The sequence below is a fragment of the Aythya marila genome (genome assembly GCF_965140915.1).
Source record: "Aythya marila genome assembly, chromosome: 7".
NCBI classification, from domain to species: Eukaryota; Metazoa; Chordata; class Aves; order Anseriformes; family Anatidae; genus Aythya; species Aythya marila.
Window position 1 is genome coordinate 19,555,774 of NC_139048.1, and position 17,631 is coordinate 19,573,404.

Consider the following 17,631-nt stretch of genomic DNA (forward strand, 5'->3'; position numbering starts at 1 on the left):
AGCGTTTTCCTTGGCGTAGCAGCTGCGCTGCCGTGTGAGGGGCTTCGTGCAGCCTCAAAGCTGGGGTTGTAAGGGGACAGCTGCTGGCATGCTGCAGGCTGTGCTGTGTCAAGCTTTGCTGCAGTTAGCACAGCAGGAGCTCTGTGTCTTACTCTGTGCATAGTATCATATATAGTATATATATATATATACACACACACGCTATACTATATATAGCATTGATATATAGCATATATATAGCATGGCATAGTATATATATATAGTATAGCATAGTATATATATAGTATAGCATATTATATATATAGTATATATATATATATGCATCTCTATATAGAAATGGCACAGCCAAACAGGAAGCCTGCTAAAAAGATTTACCATACATACAGGTTTTTATTCACTTATTAAAAAAGAGGGGAACAAAATCCCTTCTTAAGTAATATAGAATTCATTTTTACAGTACAACTGTTATCATATTTCTCACTCTTAGGTTCCATGGCTTATACCACTGTTTAGATGCCATCAGCAAAAGCTGCTTCTGCAAGTATCTTCCACAGAGGAGCTACTAGAAGTATAATTCTTGCCTGGCACTGAGAGCACATTCCCTGTATAGACGTCAACCTTGAATGCATCTCCAACTCATTTTGATTGGTTTCTGGCTCTCCTCAGGTGTGACAGGCACCAACAAGAGGCAACATATCGACACATAAATGTCATCATTACTTTATGCCATGTGGTGGAGAAGCTCACACTTTCAAAGGAAAATGTTTCCTTGTGTATATTTGTAAAAGTTAGCCACAGAAGAATGAAGCTCTATAATAAACAGTTTGATAAGCACCTAAGAATTATGACAAATACATTCCCTTACAAAAAAAAAAAAAAAAATCATTTATGCAATCTTACAGTAATACATTTCCTCTTAAAAAACAAAATCATACAATTATATGGAGATCATGGTCCAGAAACACTGGGACAGGATTTCCATCTTAAGTCCACTAAAGAGTCAGTTAAAATCTTTGGCAACCTCCAGCAGGCTTTAACAAGCTTTGCTGTTTTAAGACCTGAGAAGTTGCAGAGCAAGGCAGTGCAGGAATCTATGTGAACTTTTTCATAAACCGTAGTTTGGCATAGGCAATGATGAGGAAGATAACAGTCATGCAGAAGAGAGCCACTATGTTTTCCCACATTGCCCAGTTGGTAGGTGCAATTCCTTGGCTGCACAGGTATGCTTCACCAGAACACCTGCAGAAAAGCATGGGACAGAAGTTTATTATATCTGGTGCAAGATACTGTAAGTCTTCAGTTGGTTACTTTTATTTTCCCGTCATACAAAGATTTCTCTACCCACAATTATGCAAGACAGAGGTGATGGAAATAGAGTGACTTACCACGAAAAAATAAAGCTTAAGGGACAAATCTGGATCTTTTGTTCTCATAATTTTTCAGATGATTCGATAGCATCATAATTGTTTCTTACGGATAACTGGCAGTTTATGAGCAAGCCTCAGAACCACATCAGACTATGATACATATAAAAATATTTAGTTTTATGCATCAGTAACTGGAGGTCCACAGCAGGGGTTTGGGGCCCAAAAGCTATAGAAATAGTTCACTTACTCTCACAAACACTTATTCTCTGGGTAATTGTAAGCTCTGAAATAGTCTGACTTGTCCTTTAGCAAGCCATTACAATTCAGACCCAAGAACAGTCATAAGGTAAAGACTTACATGTCTCCTGAAGTAACTGAAGGGCAACTGCCTGCATCTCCCACAGACACTGTAACATTTGGATCCTTCTCACCACAGAAGTAGAGACCCCTAAGCTCATTCACTTGAAGAGCCTAGGGAAAGAGGCAGACAGCAGTTTTTTACAAAGAGCTAGTGACTTGGGGTGCTAAAGCTGAAACACCTTCAAGGTGCTTGATTATTAGAAGATATATATCACCACTCTTGGAATCATGTTACTTTTAGGTGTGAACTGAGTGGCCCAGAAAAGTTACTTCTCAGCACTTATTCTGAATCTCTTAACCACTAACTTTCCAAGGAACTGCTCCAACGTCTACATGCAGGATGATTTGGTGTCTGAATCTGTAACTTCAGAGTTATATTTCAGTGATTTAGCCATGGGTTTCTGTCTTGCCAGCTACAAGACCCCGTTTATCCACCTTTATCTGAGTCAATCTCCTCTCCCAGAAAACCATATGGCTGCATAGTGACACCCCAGCACCAGCACTATGAAGCAGGAGGAGTCAGCTATTCAGGTTAGGAATTAGCGCCTCACTGGGCAGTTTGCTCTGCTGCTGTCAAAACAGTACTAACATTGTGGCACAAATTAATTGTTCAGTCTTTAAGGCTTTCACCTTTTACATAGATTAACTTTTCTTCCTTTTTGAGGATGGCTGGTTTGTTCTTTCACCATGTTCATGTGAGGAAAGAAACCAAGCTAGACTTTTAAGAGAACTGCATTTATACACAAAACCTCCCCAGGATGCAGCATGGTAGCCACTACTCACAGGAGACCAATGCTACATTCTACTCACAGTGAGGCCATATCGAGGGATGCTGAAGTACTTGAGCCAGTTCAGCCAGCCCATTACAGAAGGGAGGTTTACTAGAAGACCTGAAAAGATCTGAAAGAGAACAAAAGAGACTGATGAGTCACAAACAGTTTACTGCAAACCATGTCATTCCTGCAAACCCCACTGGGCAGCCAAGTTACTGCAACAAAATCAGCTAATCTAAAGTTTATTTCAACCTTTTTCCTTTTAAGCAATCTAGTTGATCACTTAGATTTGTAATACTGTCCTTTTTTTTCTAAGGACAATTTACAAAAACACCTTTTTGAGGCACACTTTTAGCACAGCTCTGGTGACACCACACCTACAGAACTGCATTTGAGCAAAGGTTTGACCCTTAGATTACAATTTAGCAGACTGACTGAAGTCTGACTACAGCATCAGTAAAATTGCAGGCAGAGAGTAACAAGCTACTGGACCCATTCCTGTAGAGAGCCTGTCTCCTAAATCCATCTGTGCATCTTATGTACTTACAAGCATCAGGACAAAACAAATAGTGATGAGCAGATTCGCCACAGCCACCACTTCCATCCCAGCACTGATAGCCAGAGACATGGCTGTGGCAGTGTACGACACCAGTATCAGCGCCAGCATGAAGAAGAAGAATCGGCCTGCAACAGCTTGGTATCCTGTCAAAAAGCAGAAAGAAAAAGTCCAGTTAATAGCCACATCACGAACTTCGGAGAGGTACCCTCGGGCTCCTACACAAGACATGAAAAGGAGGAAGAAAGGCTGAGTCTGGAGTTGGCAGCAACTGTGAATGCTCTAAAGCAGTACCAAAAGACATGGACAAGCAGGTTCCCATCTCTGATTGCTGGTGTCTCTGCCCCTGCTCCAGAGTCTTCAGAAATTATGATGCCAAGCACTTAAAATCAGCTGAGGGTTCAACCAGTTTCAATTTAGATAAACAAAATAAACTTTGGCTAAGTCAGAAATCAAACGTGTTAGAAGACGACAGGTTCAATGAAAGCATCAGTTCATTACCAATCATCCAGTAAGTGATGCATGAGAATATTATGGCTGGAGCAGTTCTCATGGGCAGTAGATCTCCTATCATCAAGGCCAGGAAGTAGGCAGACACACGGTAATATCCACTGGTGTACTGATGACTGTGAGGACAGGAAGGAGGCAAGTTTTACAGGTTTAGAGGTTATCTAGGAAACAGGTTCGGTATATGTGTCTGGTTTATCCTGATTCAGTTTGTTCTTTCTACCACTGACTCCTCTATATGCAAGTTGATTATTTTCTCTGTGCTGCCACTTCCCACTCCAAAGTAAGGGCTGATCTATCTCACAGGCCCTGCAGCAATGCTGGGAGCACTCTGAGAAGATGAATGAGAATGATTTAGACTACTAAATAGCATATTGGAAAAAGGCTCCTAAAGCTCTGTTCAAAGAGAATGATCCTAAACACAAGAGCAGGGGAAAGTATGAGATTAACTGGAGGAACAGTTTATCCACAGCTATCTCATACAACTGTTTCTAAGGGAGAAGGAATGATAGCCAAGAATGAGAAAACACCTGTAGGACATTAACTCACCTCCAGTTCACAGGGCAATTAAATATCATTATGATTGCCTTGCTGCATAATGGAGCTCATGGAAAGACTCAAGTGGTGAGGTGCCAGAATCCCCACCAAGAGTAAGCAGGCCAGACTAGCAAGAAATGTCAGAGATTCATTCCTGAGCAGCTGTTAGGGGTAGTACTAAGCAGTTCTGAGTAAGCTGCCAGTGGTCATGTGCACATCTAAACTAGTGCCTCACAAAAACACAACACTCATTTTCCAGGCACAAATCTCCGTTTTCCTTTTTACTGCATGTCTTTTGCCCTTTCATCCCATGAGCTGGAGGCTATTCCAAACCATGTTTTCAACATGTATATATACACACTTCTTTATGCACACATATACATACACACATTTATATATGCATTTAATATACATATATATATAGACAGATATACTTGATTGTTAAAAATATCTTGTAAGCCAGTCAGCAGCCCTTTTCTTCTGCTCATCCATTGAGAAGATTTTCTAAGAACTCCCCCTTCATCTTTGCACAGTCTTACCACTTTGGGACCACTGCAAAACCCTGTTTCAACCAGGCCAGCAAGAGGGCAGGCAGGGTTCACAATCTTCAGGATTCACATGCAGACTTCAAGAACAGGCTGTTACCAGAAGTGGAAAAAGCACTTCTTGGTAAACCGTGATACAGCAAGCAAGTAAAAGCATTTTACTTCTCCCTTCCTTCCCTCACTTCTTAGCATTTGAGCTCCTTGCTTTACTGACTGATTTAGCACTACTATTGCATCCTGATGTTGGAAGAAGAAATCAACTCTCAAGTCCTCGTTGGTAGAAATATTTTTTGTTAGCTTTTAAGATATTTCCCCCCCTCACTGCAGGGTAGGAAACAGTCCAAGAACATCTCTACTTACACAAATAGTTTCTTGTCTCTGATGAACAACTCAATTGCAGAGACACTGGAAAAGCATTGGTTTGTGGTGACAAAAAACAAGGATCCAACACTAGAAAGACAAAACAGAAGTCAAGAAGTGAAGAAACAGCCAAGTTCAAGTCAGCACTTTTCTGTCTCTGTCCATAGAACAGAGAGGTTTAATTGTGCTACTGTAGATCTTAGCTGCAAAGTCAGGTTTATTCCTTTGTCTTCACCTGCACATCTCCTTCAGACACGTGGAAGCCCAATGGAACTGTGGGTCCTTTAGGACCTCTGATAGTACCATTCTGCAGGGTGTTCAGGCTGGTGAACCCAAGCCGCCTTTGTGGTCCAAGCAGAGACCAGAGCCTTTCTTGTGGCTGAAACCTGTGGTCTATCAGCACAGAAATGAGCAAGCTGCATCTTTCCAACTTACCGATTCTGAATGCCACTTTGATCCAGTTTTACACCAAAAAAAATGGCCCCCACAACCAAGGCTAGAATTATCGTCACTGCAATCTGGAAGTGAAAAGAGGAAAGGGAGAATGGAGTCCTTCAGATGGGCAAACAGGGACAAAGCACTAGATGGTCATTAAGGTATATACAGGGTTTAACATTCATGCCTACCTAAAACTTTGCAGTGTGAATCCATGTAAACATAAAACACATACAATTAAAAACCTTTAGCCAAATTGTCGTGGTTTATCCTTTTCCCTTTTCTCCTTCCTTTGATCTTTAGCTCGTAAAAGCTAGCAGAAGCACACTCAAAGAACATCCCAGCTTGAAATGTCAAGTAAGCCTCAAGATCTATGTCTCCCTCGAAGGTCCCCATGGGAACCAGATAATGGAGCATTTCCCCCACTCCCCAGTATTCAGTGCCGTAGTCCTTCTGCTATTTTTTTTTTTCCAAAGGCAACAACCTGAGTGGTAGTGGTACATGACTTTTCTGTTCCCCTGACTTTGAAAACAGAAGTGTGCTCAACAAACTTCAGACTGTGGGACTGAGATCAGAAGTCTGAGACTTCTAACAATTGTTACCAACCTGTGCAACAGAGGCCTGTGGGTTCCTGATGAGGTTTTTCAGGGAACGCTTGGACACCCAGTACAGCTGGGTGAAGAATCCATTTGCATAGGTAATCTCGTGCCCTTGCTTGGATATTTTATGATTGCTTCCCCGTCCCAGCTCCACTTTTGCCAGCGCTTCCTTTGTGCTCTGGTACAGGCTGGAGTTGAGGTACTTCTGGTGTAGCACATCCACCACACTGCTGACCACATTCTGTTCCACTGCTCCATTTTCACTGTTTACCTCTAAGTGGCAAAGACAAGATACGGCTTGTGATTCCCCGTGAACCCCTGTCTTCAAACATGGCCCATCAACATGGGTCTGCTCTGGAGGCTGGACAAAGATATGATCAGGAATAGCCAGAGAATTTGAATAATTCAAACTGTAGCTCTGAGCTTAAGAGAAGAGCTTGAGTGAGAGGGTTTCCTTGCAGTTTTAATCCAGCCTGGATCATCTGCGTGTTCTTTGTGGCATAAACATGGCCACAGTCTTAGAATAAGCCATTAGAAAACCTTCATGGGATTTTTGGGAAATCAATGATTTGCCATGATCCGTTTCCCAAAAGGCACCACTATGAACACTGTTCCCTTAAAATCCTTCAGTCATGGATATGCTAAAGCATCCCCAGACAAATCTTCCAACATTCACTCACAATATTGTTAGAGAATTTGTTTTCACGTGTAGTTCTATCTAATCATTCTTGATGCCACATAAATCTATTACTCTTAGGCCTATCTGTCTTCTTCCATATGGCAGCCCCTTACATGACTGAAAGCTTGTCTTCTTTTCTCAGCTATTTCTTGAGACTAAGCAATTCTAGTTTTTCTGTCTTTCCTACATTTTGCAGACAACTAATATCTATCACTGTCCTCCTATATTACTGAAGGAAGAAAAAAATCCCCTTTAAGTCTTCTGAGATCTTGAAACAAGCCCAAAGCAAAGTATATCTATTAGTAGGAAAAATAAAAAGATAGTAAAGTGTCTTTAGAATGGAGAAAACACAGAGAATGAAAGCTTGCCATAACTACGTTTAACCCAGGTGGGTTTCTCCTTGACAAGTTACCTTTTCCTGTGTCCACGGGTTCATTAACTTCCTTGTTCGCTGCTACAGCAGTTGAATCACCATTTATGATATCAAGGAAGAAGTCAGCTGGGTTGTTAAAGGGTTCACATTCATATCCTTAAAAATAAATAAATAAACAAAACCCATACAACAACATGTTTGTACTACACAGAGCACAGCTTGAAAAGTGAGGTTTAATACTATATCACCCTGCTATGAGAGAAAACCACTGCTTCACTGCTTTTCATGAACATTAGTTTACAACAGTAGAATGGGCAGGATTTGGCAGATGGTGAAACTGAGGTATCTATACAGAGTTTCAGAGCTGCTTATTCCTCACTGATTTCAGATAAGGAGAAATCTTCAGCTTGCTTCTTTCTACAGAGCTCAGCATGGACAACTCTTGTCTCCTTCCCAGTGAAAAAAGCTTGCAATCAAAGCTTGCAATCCAATGTCCATGACTGCATCTATACTGGGAATTCACTCCATGTTCTCTGTCCATTATAGTCAGAAACCCTCATCCTCCTTATCAGTAGAGGGGACAACCAACCAACACTGCTATTATTAATCCAACTTAAGTCACACCATGGTTTTGCCCATTCAGTCACCCACCTACGTTCAGACTAGAGCAGATTCTTGGATCAGCCTCTGCAGATTGCTGCCAATCTGCAGGCTGTGGTTCAAAACTGACCGGGTCTGCCATCTAGGCTTGGCAGAACTAGGAGCATCATCTTGTCTGTTGTGCATCATGCTTCTAAATGTCCAAGCAATTTTGTTTCTTTGGCCTGGTACAAGTCAAAACAAAGGCAAGAGACGGCTGTGCTCTATTCTACCTTTTTTATTTTTATTATTTCATGTTTTCTAATTCTAACCCAACACTATTCGGATTGTCTATGTACAGCCTACAGTATTGTAGTGATAAAATAGCACAAGAGTTTTATCAAGCACAAGGGTAAGAACCTACTGACAGTTTAAGCTTGGTAGCTGATTAATGTTACTCTTGGCACAGAAAGCTTACCAATAGAACTAAAATAGTCCAGGGCCTGATTTGCAGGACCATGGTACAGCACCTTCCCCAAGGCCAGTAACGTCAGGCTGTCAAACAGCTTGAATATGGAATAGCGGGGCTGATGGATGGAAAATATGATGGTTCGGCCTCTTCTAGAGAGCCTGAAATAGAAACAAAAATTCTCCCAAATACACCACACTTTGCAATTCAAAATAGTCATATTAGCTGAAGCAAAATATAAGCATCCAAATCCAAGACAAAAGCTTGTCAGCTTGCTAGAGTCTCAATCCATTAAAGTTCTAGTTCCTACTTCTCTCTCACCATGTCAGATGCTGCCTGCAAGACCTTCAAGCACCCATCATTACAAGAGACTTGCTGCAGTCCAGGTAGGCAGAATGTTATGTTGTCTGTGGCTAGCAAAGGTTAAGCACAAAGGTTAACCACAGCTGTATATAAATCCTCGTTATAAGTTTTCTGTACCAGGTTTCAGCGTGACTAACAGGAAAGGTCCCATTGCACTCAGTGGCATAGCCAGGCTTTACACAGCAGGCTGCTGAAGTCTGGTCAGCTGAGGTTTCTCCTAGCTCTTCTGCTGAGGACGTACTCTTTACAGCAGTCAAAACTAGTTTTTCTTCAGGTTTGTCAGATGCTTTTTCAATGCTTTGTCACTGATGCCCAACAAGTATCTCCCGTGATTAAGACCCTCTATCCACAAGCAGCAGGGTAAGAGGTACCCCTGGACAAAATCAGACAATATGCCACAAACACAGGAGGAGTGTTAGGAACTCATTCTCATTACATGAGCCTCATTTGGACCTCTTTGCAGCAGAAGATAGTTCATCTCCAAAGCAGATAACAGGGAGCACTGAGGGCAAAAATGCAGGTGAAGTTGGATCTGAGTTACAGGCCATTGTCATAACAGAGGAAAAGCTTTTGTAATAGGCTCAGCTGGGAGGCCAATAAACTATGATTACAAGGCTTGACCTCACAGTCCACCCCTCTCTGTGGCAAAGGGAAGCTGTCCAAGCTACATCTGCTTTTTGGGCTCCAGTCCAATGCTTGCTGTGGAAAGATTCCCATCAACTTCAAAAAGCTTTGGACAAGACCCAGATAAAGAGTTTACAACCACTTCTGAGTCTGCTAGTCTAGCTTTAAGAAAAAAAAACAACAAACACATACCACAAACATTGTAGCTACTAAGTCATAGCAACATTCCTTTTTTAAATAATGAGATAGCAAAGAAATTTCAGCAGAGCCCTGAGGAATCAACTCTTACTTCTTCAGGAGGATGAGAACAGCGTTGGCTGTGCTGGCATCAAGGCCAGTTGTTGGCTCATCCAGAAAAAGAACTGGTGGCTCTGTGATGAGCTCCATCCCAATGTTGGTTCTCTTCCGCTCCCCTCCGGACACTCCCCGGATCAATTCAGTTCCTACCTACAAGCAGAAGAAGTCAGGCATTTGCAACTATTTGTTCTGGAATTCAAGGCTCACCAAACCCATGAAAAGCAGACCTTTTCATTTTCAGTTTCCCATCAGTGGACTCTCAGAGCCAGCAGCAGATGATGGGTCTGATTCAAAGGGCACTGTGAGGGACCATGTAGCAGTGAGCAGACAGTGTGATTTTTAGTAGTGCCAGACACCTTTGGCATCGGGAAACAAAGATGACACTGACAAGAGCCATGAGGAGGCCAGAACAACCAGAGGCAACTTTGGTAATCGGGGATGCCTTGCATGGGTAGCTCACCTGCTACCCAAGTAAGTGGGGATAAGTAATATAAAGTTAAAATAAGAGTACAAATGCAGCTGGGAGGAGCAAGCTCTGCACAGAACTCCTCCATCACAGCCCAGTTTCCCACCCGCATAGCGTTCAGCATGGTAAAAACAATTCCCCTGTCTTGTCCTACAAAGCCAGGAAGCCACCACGCAGCGTTCCAAGGTGCTATGACTAGTCAACTTTTTCCCCTCTGCTTATACAACATGCTGGATGTGGCCCAAAATCTTCCCTGTTTAGTAACAAATACACATACCTCTTTCCAAGCTACCTCCTGAGCTGGAGTGATTTCCTGTGTGTATTATGATCTTTTCAGATTCCTGCTTAGCTTAGTGTAGCTATGCTACATAGTCCATACAGCCCAGAGTCAAGTAGCTTAATTTCCAGAGGTAGCAAGATTTCTAAAATGGATATTCTCACTGCTCACCTTAGAATTAGCCACTTTGCTCAATCCCAGCTCGCTGATTATCTGGGTGACTCGCTCTTCCTTCTCCTGAAAGCTGATGGAGCTGGGGAGTCGCAGGGCAGCAGAGAAGTGCAGGTTCTCCCTCACTGTCATGGTGCCCATGACAACATCATCCTGAAAGCAGCACAAATTGACAGCTGAAAAGCCTCACTCTCAGCTACCTGACTGGGCACTGGAGTCCCTGTGGTGGCAGTTACTGGATAAGCTGTTTGTGGACCACGGGGGAAACTGGACTGAGTGACAACTCCTGCTTCAAAGCATATAGAACACAGAATTCAAGACCACTCAAAAGTCAAAGGGAGAATGCAGCTTTCAGGCTCAGGAGTGTAAGTGCAGATGGTACTATACTGTTCTGGAAGTGCACTTTCCTTACAAGCTATAGTGAGGCAGAGCAGGTAGCTGTTTCTGCTGCCAGTGCTCAGCATTTGCAAGATGTGAGTGCGGAGACCATTAGCAGTTTAATAGTGATAACACATGACTTAGCAGGTTTACACACCCATCTGCATAGAATAGATAATACATTAAATATGTATGCATTTAGCCTTCAGTTTGTTATGACTCTTTGGGTCATTTTTATCAATATAGGGAGTAGTGCACAGGGGTGGGAGGGGAGAGCAACTGTTTAATGTCTTGCCCAGTTGCCAATCATTTCAAGGTTTCATTTGTTTGCTTTTGACATTGGAGAAACAGATGTCTCAAACTGGGAACACTTGCAAGAAACTTCCTGGCCATTTATGAGGATTTGGGGATCTTTAACCTGCAGCACCAAGATTTATCACCAGTCTTGTCACATGCATCCTCTCAAAAGCCCCCCAGCTGTCAGCTTTCAGAAAGGCTGCATATTTTGTATCTGCCTGCAGGCAGAAGCCTGGATGGATTCCAGATTTAGAGGCTCATATAACTGCCAAGAATCCCCTTCTCCTCAGCTCCCCCAGGGCTGTGAGGGTCTATTATTGGTCCAGGCCTCCACCCACTTCCGCAGATTCAGCCAGCTTTTCCTGTCTGAGTGGAACGAAGCTCTGCCCCAGCCAGCCAGAATCAGAGGAAGAACAGTAAGGATCTGCTTACTTCCTAGAATTATTGTTGGACAGCTTGAAGGTACCTCTGCTGACTAGAACTGCCACTGAGTTTTACAACAGGAGATTTCGGGTGTTGAGAGGTTCCCACCAACCAATCCCTGTTTTAAATTTAATTATTTTTTTTTATTTTTAGAACTCTTGCTGGAACTTCAGGAGATCAAAAAACAAAGAAAAAAAAAAACAAGCCACAGTAGCCGGGTGGCTTGGGCACCCATGCAGGTTTGGGAAGCCAAACACCTCCACGCTTTACTTGGCTGGAGCAAAAAGTTTGCTCCTCTGTTTTCAGTGTTACAGGACAACACTGTAACACCTGAATTATCAAATTAGACTCTGTAGGGATCATTGAACATTACCTTACTTAATGTTTTCATGCTTTTGCTCATCTTTGCTCCATGCTTTTCTCATCTTATGCAACAGAGCCCTGCCTTTTTTGAGAAGCTGTTCCTCTTCCCACAGCAGACCTACTCACTCACCAGGGAAGACCACGCTCTCTCTCATTCATGTAGTGGTGAGCTCCATCCAATGTGTTCCCCACACATACACCTCTTCTCATGGAGGACACTTTTCAAAGGCTTTACACCAAAACCTATGCTCTTCCCTCCCAAGGTCTCCCAGGCCTCCGCTGAAGGCATTTACTCACCTGCACGACATATCCTGAGATGCACTTGAAATTTGGAGGCTGTGGGATGCCATCTATAAGCACTTCTCCAGACAGGCCTGCCGGGTCCTTTCTGGCAGCCAGCACATCTAGCAGACTTCAGACAGACACCAGACGTTAGGTTTTGCCATGACAACTGCTTTTATGTTTGACTGGGTGAGTGCCACCACTCAGGACTGCAGCTACAGCCTGCTCATGGCACGCTCCAGACCAAACACAGGGCACTGAAAGGGGCTTCCTTTGCTCTGGGGGCTTCATTTTTTTGTACAGAAAGCCTGATGCAGATGGAGGATTCTCAAGTGCCAGCTATGCCACAGCAGTATTGCAATATACAGACCCTCAGAGCCATCAGCCCCCTACAGACATTAACTCAGCCTCCACGCTAACAGTTAATCTCAGACGTGCACACAAAAGCACCCTGCCAAGCAGCTGCTGTCTGCTCTCCAGCCAGGAGAGCACAGAAGAAACTACTTTGATCTCAAGCAAATTAATCCAAATTGGTATAAACAAGACTACAGTCAAGATTAATTTCAAAAAGTCATTTTGGTTTAACATATCTCTGGTTTCTCCTTACTGCAAATTAGAGGTCAGACTGTCTACTAGCTATGTAAATACCAATGAGGTCTGGCTCTTGCAAACATCCTGATCAGTTGGCAGTCTCCTTAGAGGGGAAGATCAAGGGTCACCACAACAACACACCTGCATGAACCCTGGCCATATTTGCCTGTCCAAGACAGTCTCAAAGGAAGAATGACATAGCACTCTCTTAACATTTTTATACAGGAGAGAAAACAGCATCAGCAGTGGCTGGAGAGAGCCTGCAAGGTACTTCTCAGTGCTTTCATCCAAAGTTTTCAAGCATGTGCACTCCCACCACCAGGACACAGCCAGGCTGGGGTGATGATCCCCAGCAGGTATCCTACAGCCTGACATTACCCTATTCTTGGCAGTCGGGGGGGTTGACCCTGCATCTCGGAGGAAGTTTTGCTACAGCAACATCACCAGGTTGACTTCCCTCCTGCCCCTGAGGGACCTTGCCCTCATCCCCACCCCAGGGCAGGTCTGGGACAAAGCCTACACCTGAGCTTCAGTCACCCCAGTTCAGCCTGGTATCTTCGCTCTGGCCACCATTAACGATGAAAGCAGTAATATGGATCGTCAGCTGGAGCAGATGAGGGGCGTGACACCACTGCAGGGCTAGAACTCGAGCAAAGCCAACATCAAAGGGACAGGAGGTCTGGCTGCATCTCCAGATTTCTCTCAGGCACATGCAAGTCTAAGCTTGGGGCTCCCTCATATCTTCCCCAACCCTAACAGTCCCACAACCCCTTTGAGCAGCTGACTGCCCATTTAAAGAGCAAAAGAAAGTACTCACGAAGATTTACCGCTCCCTGTTGGCCCCAGGATAGCATTCAAGCCTGGCTTCATAATGCCACTGAAAGAAGGAAAGAGTTATTCCCAAATGCAGGACTGTTCACATGCAGCTCATAGTAGAAGTCAGATGTGAACAAAATTATTGACATTTTCAGAATTGTTGAAAGAAAAAATTCAAGATTATTAGGAACTTCTCCTTAAATGTGAAATCAGTAAGCATTTTCCTTTCTTGTCCCAAACTGCCACTCAGAACAAAATCAGAGCTGGACATGCAGAGCAACCTACAAAAGGCAAATTATGCATCTTCCCAGCTGAGCTGGGTCTGGAAAAGAAGAAACAATTGCCCTCTGTTACTTATTTCCTCCCACCACAGCTCAGTCCAGAGTTAAGGAAACCTTCAGATCTTCTGGCAGAAGAGTTCACACAAGTTTGGTCCTAATCTGCCTAGATCTGAAACTGCTCCAGTTATATCCTAATTGTTATGCCTAAGGCAAATTAGCAAGTGCTCACATGAACGGCAGACAGGAGGGTAGTCAGTACAACAGTACAGTACAGCTGAATCTGGAAAGTGACACTCAGGTCACTGATTCACAGCAGCAGATTAATTCCTAGTTACGTCAGTTAGGTCTAGTTAGGTCAAGTTCTAGTTAGTTGACTTGACAGTTCTAGTTAGGAACTTACTAAACATTTTGAAGGATCTTCTTTTCCACAGTCTTCCGTCTACACAGGAATCCACTGGACTGCTTAACGGAGTACTGGATGTTATGGAAACTCACGACAGAGCCCCGAGGGGATCGGAGGGACTCCCGTGTTGGAAGAGAACGTTGGAAATTGCCTGCTCCTTCCTCTTCTCCAACAGAAATGATGCTGTGATCAAATGTGTCTGCCATTGTGTCCTTGTTGCACAGGTCGAACTCCACTGCATGAAGATTTTTGGGGCTGCTGTTGTTTTGGGCAGTTCCCACCTACTGAGACAAAGAACACAAAAACACTCAGGGAAGAAGACACGTGAGCAAAGAGGTCTGCAGAAGGTGTCCTGAAAAAGCACGTTCATGCACACCACTCCAGTTCTTACAAGTGCCAAGTTTCCAAAAGGATGGACATCCGCACTGGAAGACATCCAGTAGTCCCCAAAGGCATGGAAACACTTAGAACAATGCACGCAGCCTTTAGGAACAAGACATGGATGTTCTTGAAGAAGTGACACTAGTTCAAAGAACATCCGATGAGGTAAAAACCAAGCCTGTTTGTGATGGTCAATGCCTTGCTTGACACAGTGGGGGCTACAGATGCAAGCCGCTATGCTTAAGCTAAAGAGACTGAAGCTCCCCTCCATCAGGTAGAACATGCTTAATCCGCTTCATACCCCCACAAAGACAGAAGAGAAAACCTTATTTGCTGGCACGAGTTTGTTTCAGTGATATCAATTTGATTAAAATGCAGTTATACATATCGCTTAGCATGTTTCAGTGATGCCAGTATCAAGATGCTTCACAGCTACAAGGAGGAAGAGAAGCTTGGATTTGTCTGCAAGCACAATTCATTTTGAAGAACGGCAGTATTCCCTTCTCCCACAGGTACATCCCACAGTAAAGAAAAGAAGGGTATAAATGGGTATATTACGGAAAATTAAATATGGTATCTGTTTGAAATCATGGGGAAAGTTATAAGCCATCCCAGTTCCAGCAGATAAGCTGCTTCTGTAGCGCAGGATGAAAGCACCTGGAAGGAAGGGCATGAGACCAGCAAAGGGAAAGAGCTGTTCTCCTTGCCCATGCAGCAGCACCTACACAGCAGGAAAAGTATTAATACTGCCATAACCATTAACACTGCTTCCCTCAGTAGTCATAGCAACAGAGCTATTTTGTCAAGGGGGTGCTTCACTTTCTGCTGCTGTAAATGACTGAGACCAAGTTTGAACCCCTTCTCTCGTTTAAAAAATAGAAAAATAAAGGTTTAAACTTCTTGTCTTGACATTGCATGGGAAGAACTTGGAAACCCTGCAGTCCACACGTTCTGCAGCCCAGGCAAGGGTTGAGCTTAGCCTGCACCCTGCCTTTTATCCAGGTGACCTCACAACCAAAAACCTTCTTGTCCCCTTTCCAGGCAATCACAGCAAGGAAGATGGGAAACACGACATGCCCTTTCCAGAAACTGAAGGGAACAGGTTAAAATAACACAAACTAGTCTAATCATTTACTTCCCTTTTAGCTGCTGGCACAAAGGTGTTTGTTGGAAAGCTTAAAAAGTTACTGTGATTGTGTGGAAAGCCAAGACTGTCACCAGGATAATGAATGAGGAGAAAGAACCATGCACAAAGACATCTGCTGCTGATTATCTGAGTTTTATGGGAAGGCAGATGTATTCCACAAGTGATCTTTTTCCTGCCATCTGCACCCACAAAACACCCTTTTCCCACCATTTTCCCTCCAGGACTGAGATGGTGAAAACCAATAGGACCAATCACTGCAGAAGCAACAGATAGCTCAGGAGGTGAGATGGTCTCACTCTTAAGAAATGGGAACTCCAAGAGCCAGGTTAAAAAACAAAGACAACAAAAACAAAACAAACAAACAAAACAAACAAACAGAAAACAGAAACTATCCCTTTCCTATCACTTAAAGTCGCTTGGACACTGCCCTGGGCAACCAGCTATTGGTGGCCCTGCCTGAGCAGAGGGTTGGACCAGATGACCTCCGGAGGTCCCTTCCAACATCAATCATTCTATGAAAGCTCAAGAAATCGTAGTAGTTTTTATTTCTTTATAAGTAAAGGAAGAGTGACAGGGGGGAGAAGAGGAAGGGTTGTTTAACTTGGATGCATCCTGTGGCTGGTGACCCCTGGGAAAGCCTTGCCTGTGGGAAGCAAGAAAGGATCTGCTGCTTACATCAGCAAGAGAAGGCTTATATATAAAGGTTGCACAACACATTCGAGGGAAAAAAAAAAAAAAAAAAAGATGACCACGACAGCAAGGGCAAAGACCCGGTTAGACTTTTGAACATTCGACTGTTTGTAAACCTCACATGTGCTTCGGATAGCCAGGTTCCTCCCTTTACAACCCCAGAGGTTGTAAAGGCTCCCTTTACGAACCCTTCTATACGTGTTTTTGCAGGGTTACCGATAAGCACCGCTCCACCTTGTCAGCGCCCTGCGGGCACGAGGGAGGATGACAGAAGGATGCAGCCGGCCCGGCAGAGGCTACAGGTGGGCGCGGGCAGCAGCACCCCGCGGGCAGCCACCCCCCGACCCCGGTACCGGCACCGGTACCAGCACCGGCACCGCACCCCAAAACGCTCGGGGACAGCGCCGCCCGCAGGGGCTCGGGGTCCCGGTCCCGGTCCCGCTCCAGGTCCCTGCCGCGCTCCCGGTCCCTGTCCCTGTCCCTGTCCCTGTCCCTGTCCCTGTCCCTGTCCCTGTCCCTGTCCCTGCCCGTTACCTCCGGGCCGCCAGGCGCTCCGGGCGGCGGACACGCGGCTCTGGCTGCGGCGCTGCCTCGGCGGCGTTTTATAACCGGGTGCGGGCGGCGGGTTATATAAAGCGGTGGCGGGGAGTGCCCGATGCTCTCACGCAACCCCCGCCGGGACCCGGGCAAAGGCGGCGAAGCCGTCCCGTCCCGTCCCGTCCCGTCCCGTCCCGTCCCGGGGCGGTGCCGCCGTGCCGGGCCGCCCCCCGCTCCGGGGGCCGCGCAAGGCGAACCGGCGGTGCGGGGCGGAGCGGTGGAGCCCCCCGGCGCCGGGATGCCGAGGGTTTGCTTTCTTAGTGGAAGCTGCCAAAACGCCGCGGTGCGGCCGGTACGTGGTCCACGGCCCATGCACATCCATCGAAGGGAACGGCTGGAGGGTGGGGGGCATCCCCCTATTTCCCTCCTTCCCTCCCTCACCCCTCTGGAAGGCTCATTGCTCCCAGGGGGGATTTCTCTGGAAATCCTCAGCTGGGGCCAGGGATGGTCCTGGCAGTGTCACCTTTCGAGGGTGCCACACTGAGACAATACCACCTAGCTGCACGCCTGCTGAGGCCCTGTGACCCCCCCCGGGGGGTCATGGCAGCCCTCCCTGGTCACCCGTCATCCATCACGCTGCCATGTGTCCCCGGCTCCAAGAACGTGTGAAAGCAGGAAGATTGGTTTCCGCTGGTTTGCTGTCAC

At 45.1% G+C, this 17,631-nt stretch overlaps 1 protein-coding gene across 2 annotated transcripts; it reads right to left on the minus strand.

Moving 5' to 3' along the window:
* Nucleotides 1–376: 376 nt before the first annotated feature.
* On the minus strand, nucleotides 377–17,265 carry LOC309879979 (broad substrate specificity ATP-binding cassette transporter ABCG2-like). Of its 2 annotated transcripts, none has more exons than XM_082764350.1 (16): nucleotides 16,924–17,265; nucleotides 14,169–14,452; nucleotides 13,489–13,548; nucleotides 12,096–12,210; nucleotides 10,338–10,490; nucleotides 9,416–9,573; nucleotides 8,149–8,300; nucleotides 7,131–7,247; nucleotides 6,047–6,312; nucleotides 5,441–5,523; nucleotides 5,006–5,095; nucleotides 3,558–3,682; nucleotides 3,048–3,202; nucleotides 2,538–2,627; nucleotides 1,726–1,838; nucleotides 377–1,239 (listed from the first exon to the last, which is right to left on the minus strand). In XM_082764350.1, the coding sequence occupies exons 2-16, from the start codon at nucleotides 14,375–14,377 to the stop codon at nucleotides 1,092–1,094; spliced, it is 2,034 nt and encodes a 677-aa protein (XP_082620476.1). In that variant the 5' UTR covers nucleotides 14,378–14,452; nucleotides 16,924–17,265; the 3' UTR covers nucleotides 377–1,091. The 2 variants fall into 2 exon arrangements, with proteins under 2 accessions (XP_082620476.1, XP_082620475.1); XM_082764349.1 differs by having other exon boundaries at nucleotides 14,169–14,455; nucleotides 16,924–17,053.
* Between the last annotated feature and the right edge of the window lie 366 nt (nucleotides 17,266–17,631).

Coding starts and splice junctions, on each gene's coding strand:
- LOC309879979 (XM_082764350.1), bottom strand. CDS start 14,377: ATGGCAGACACATTTGATCACAGCATCATTTCTGTTGGAGAAGAGGAA. Junction 13,549..14,168: donor AAGATCCTTCAAAATGTTTA/GTAAGTTCCTAA, acceptor TCCTTCTTTCAG/TGGCATTATGAAGCCAGGCT. Junction 8,301..9,415: donor GTTCTCATCCTCCTGAAGAA/GTAAGAGTTGAT, acceptor TTTCTATTTCAG/GCTCTCTAGAAGAGGCCGAA.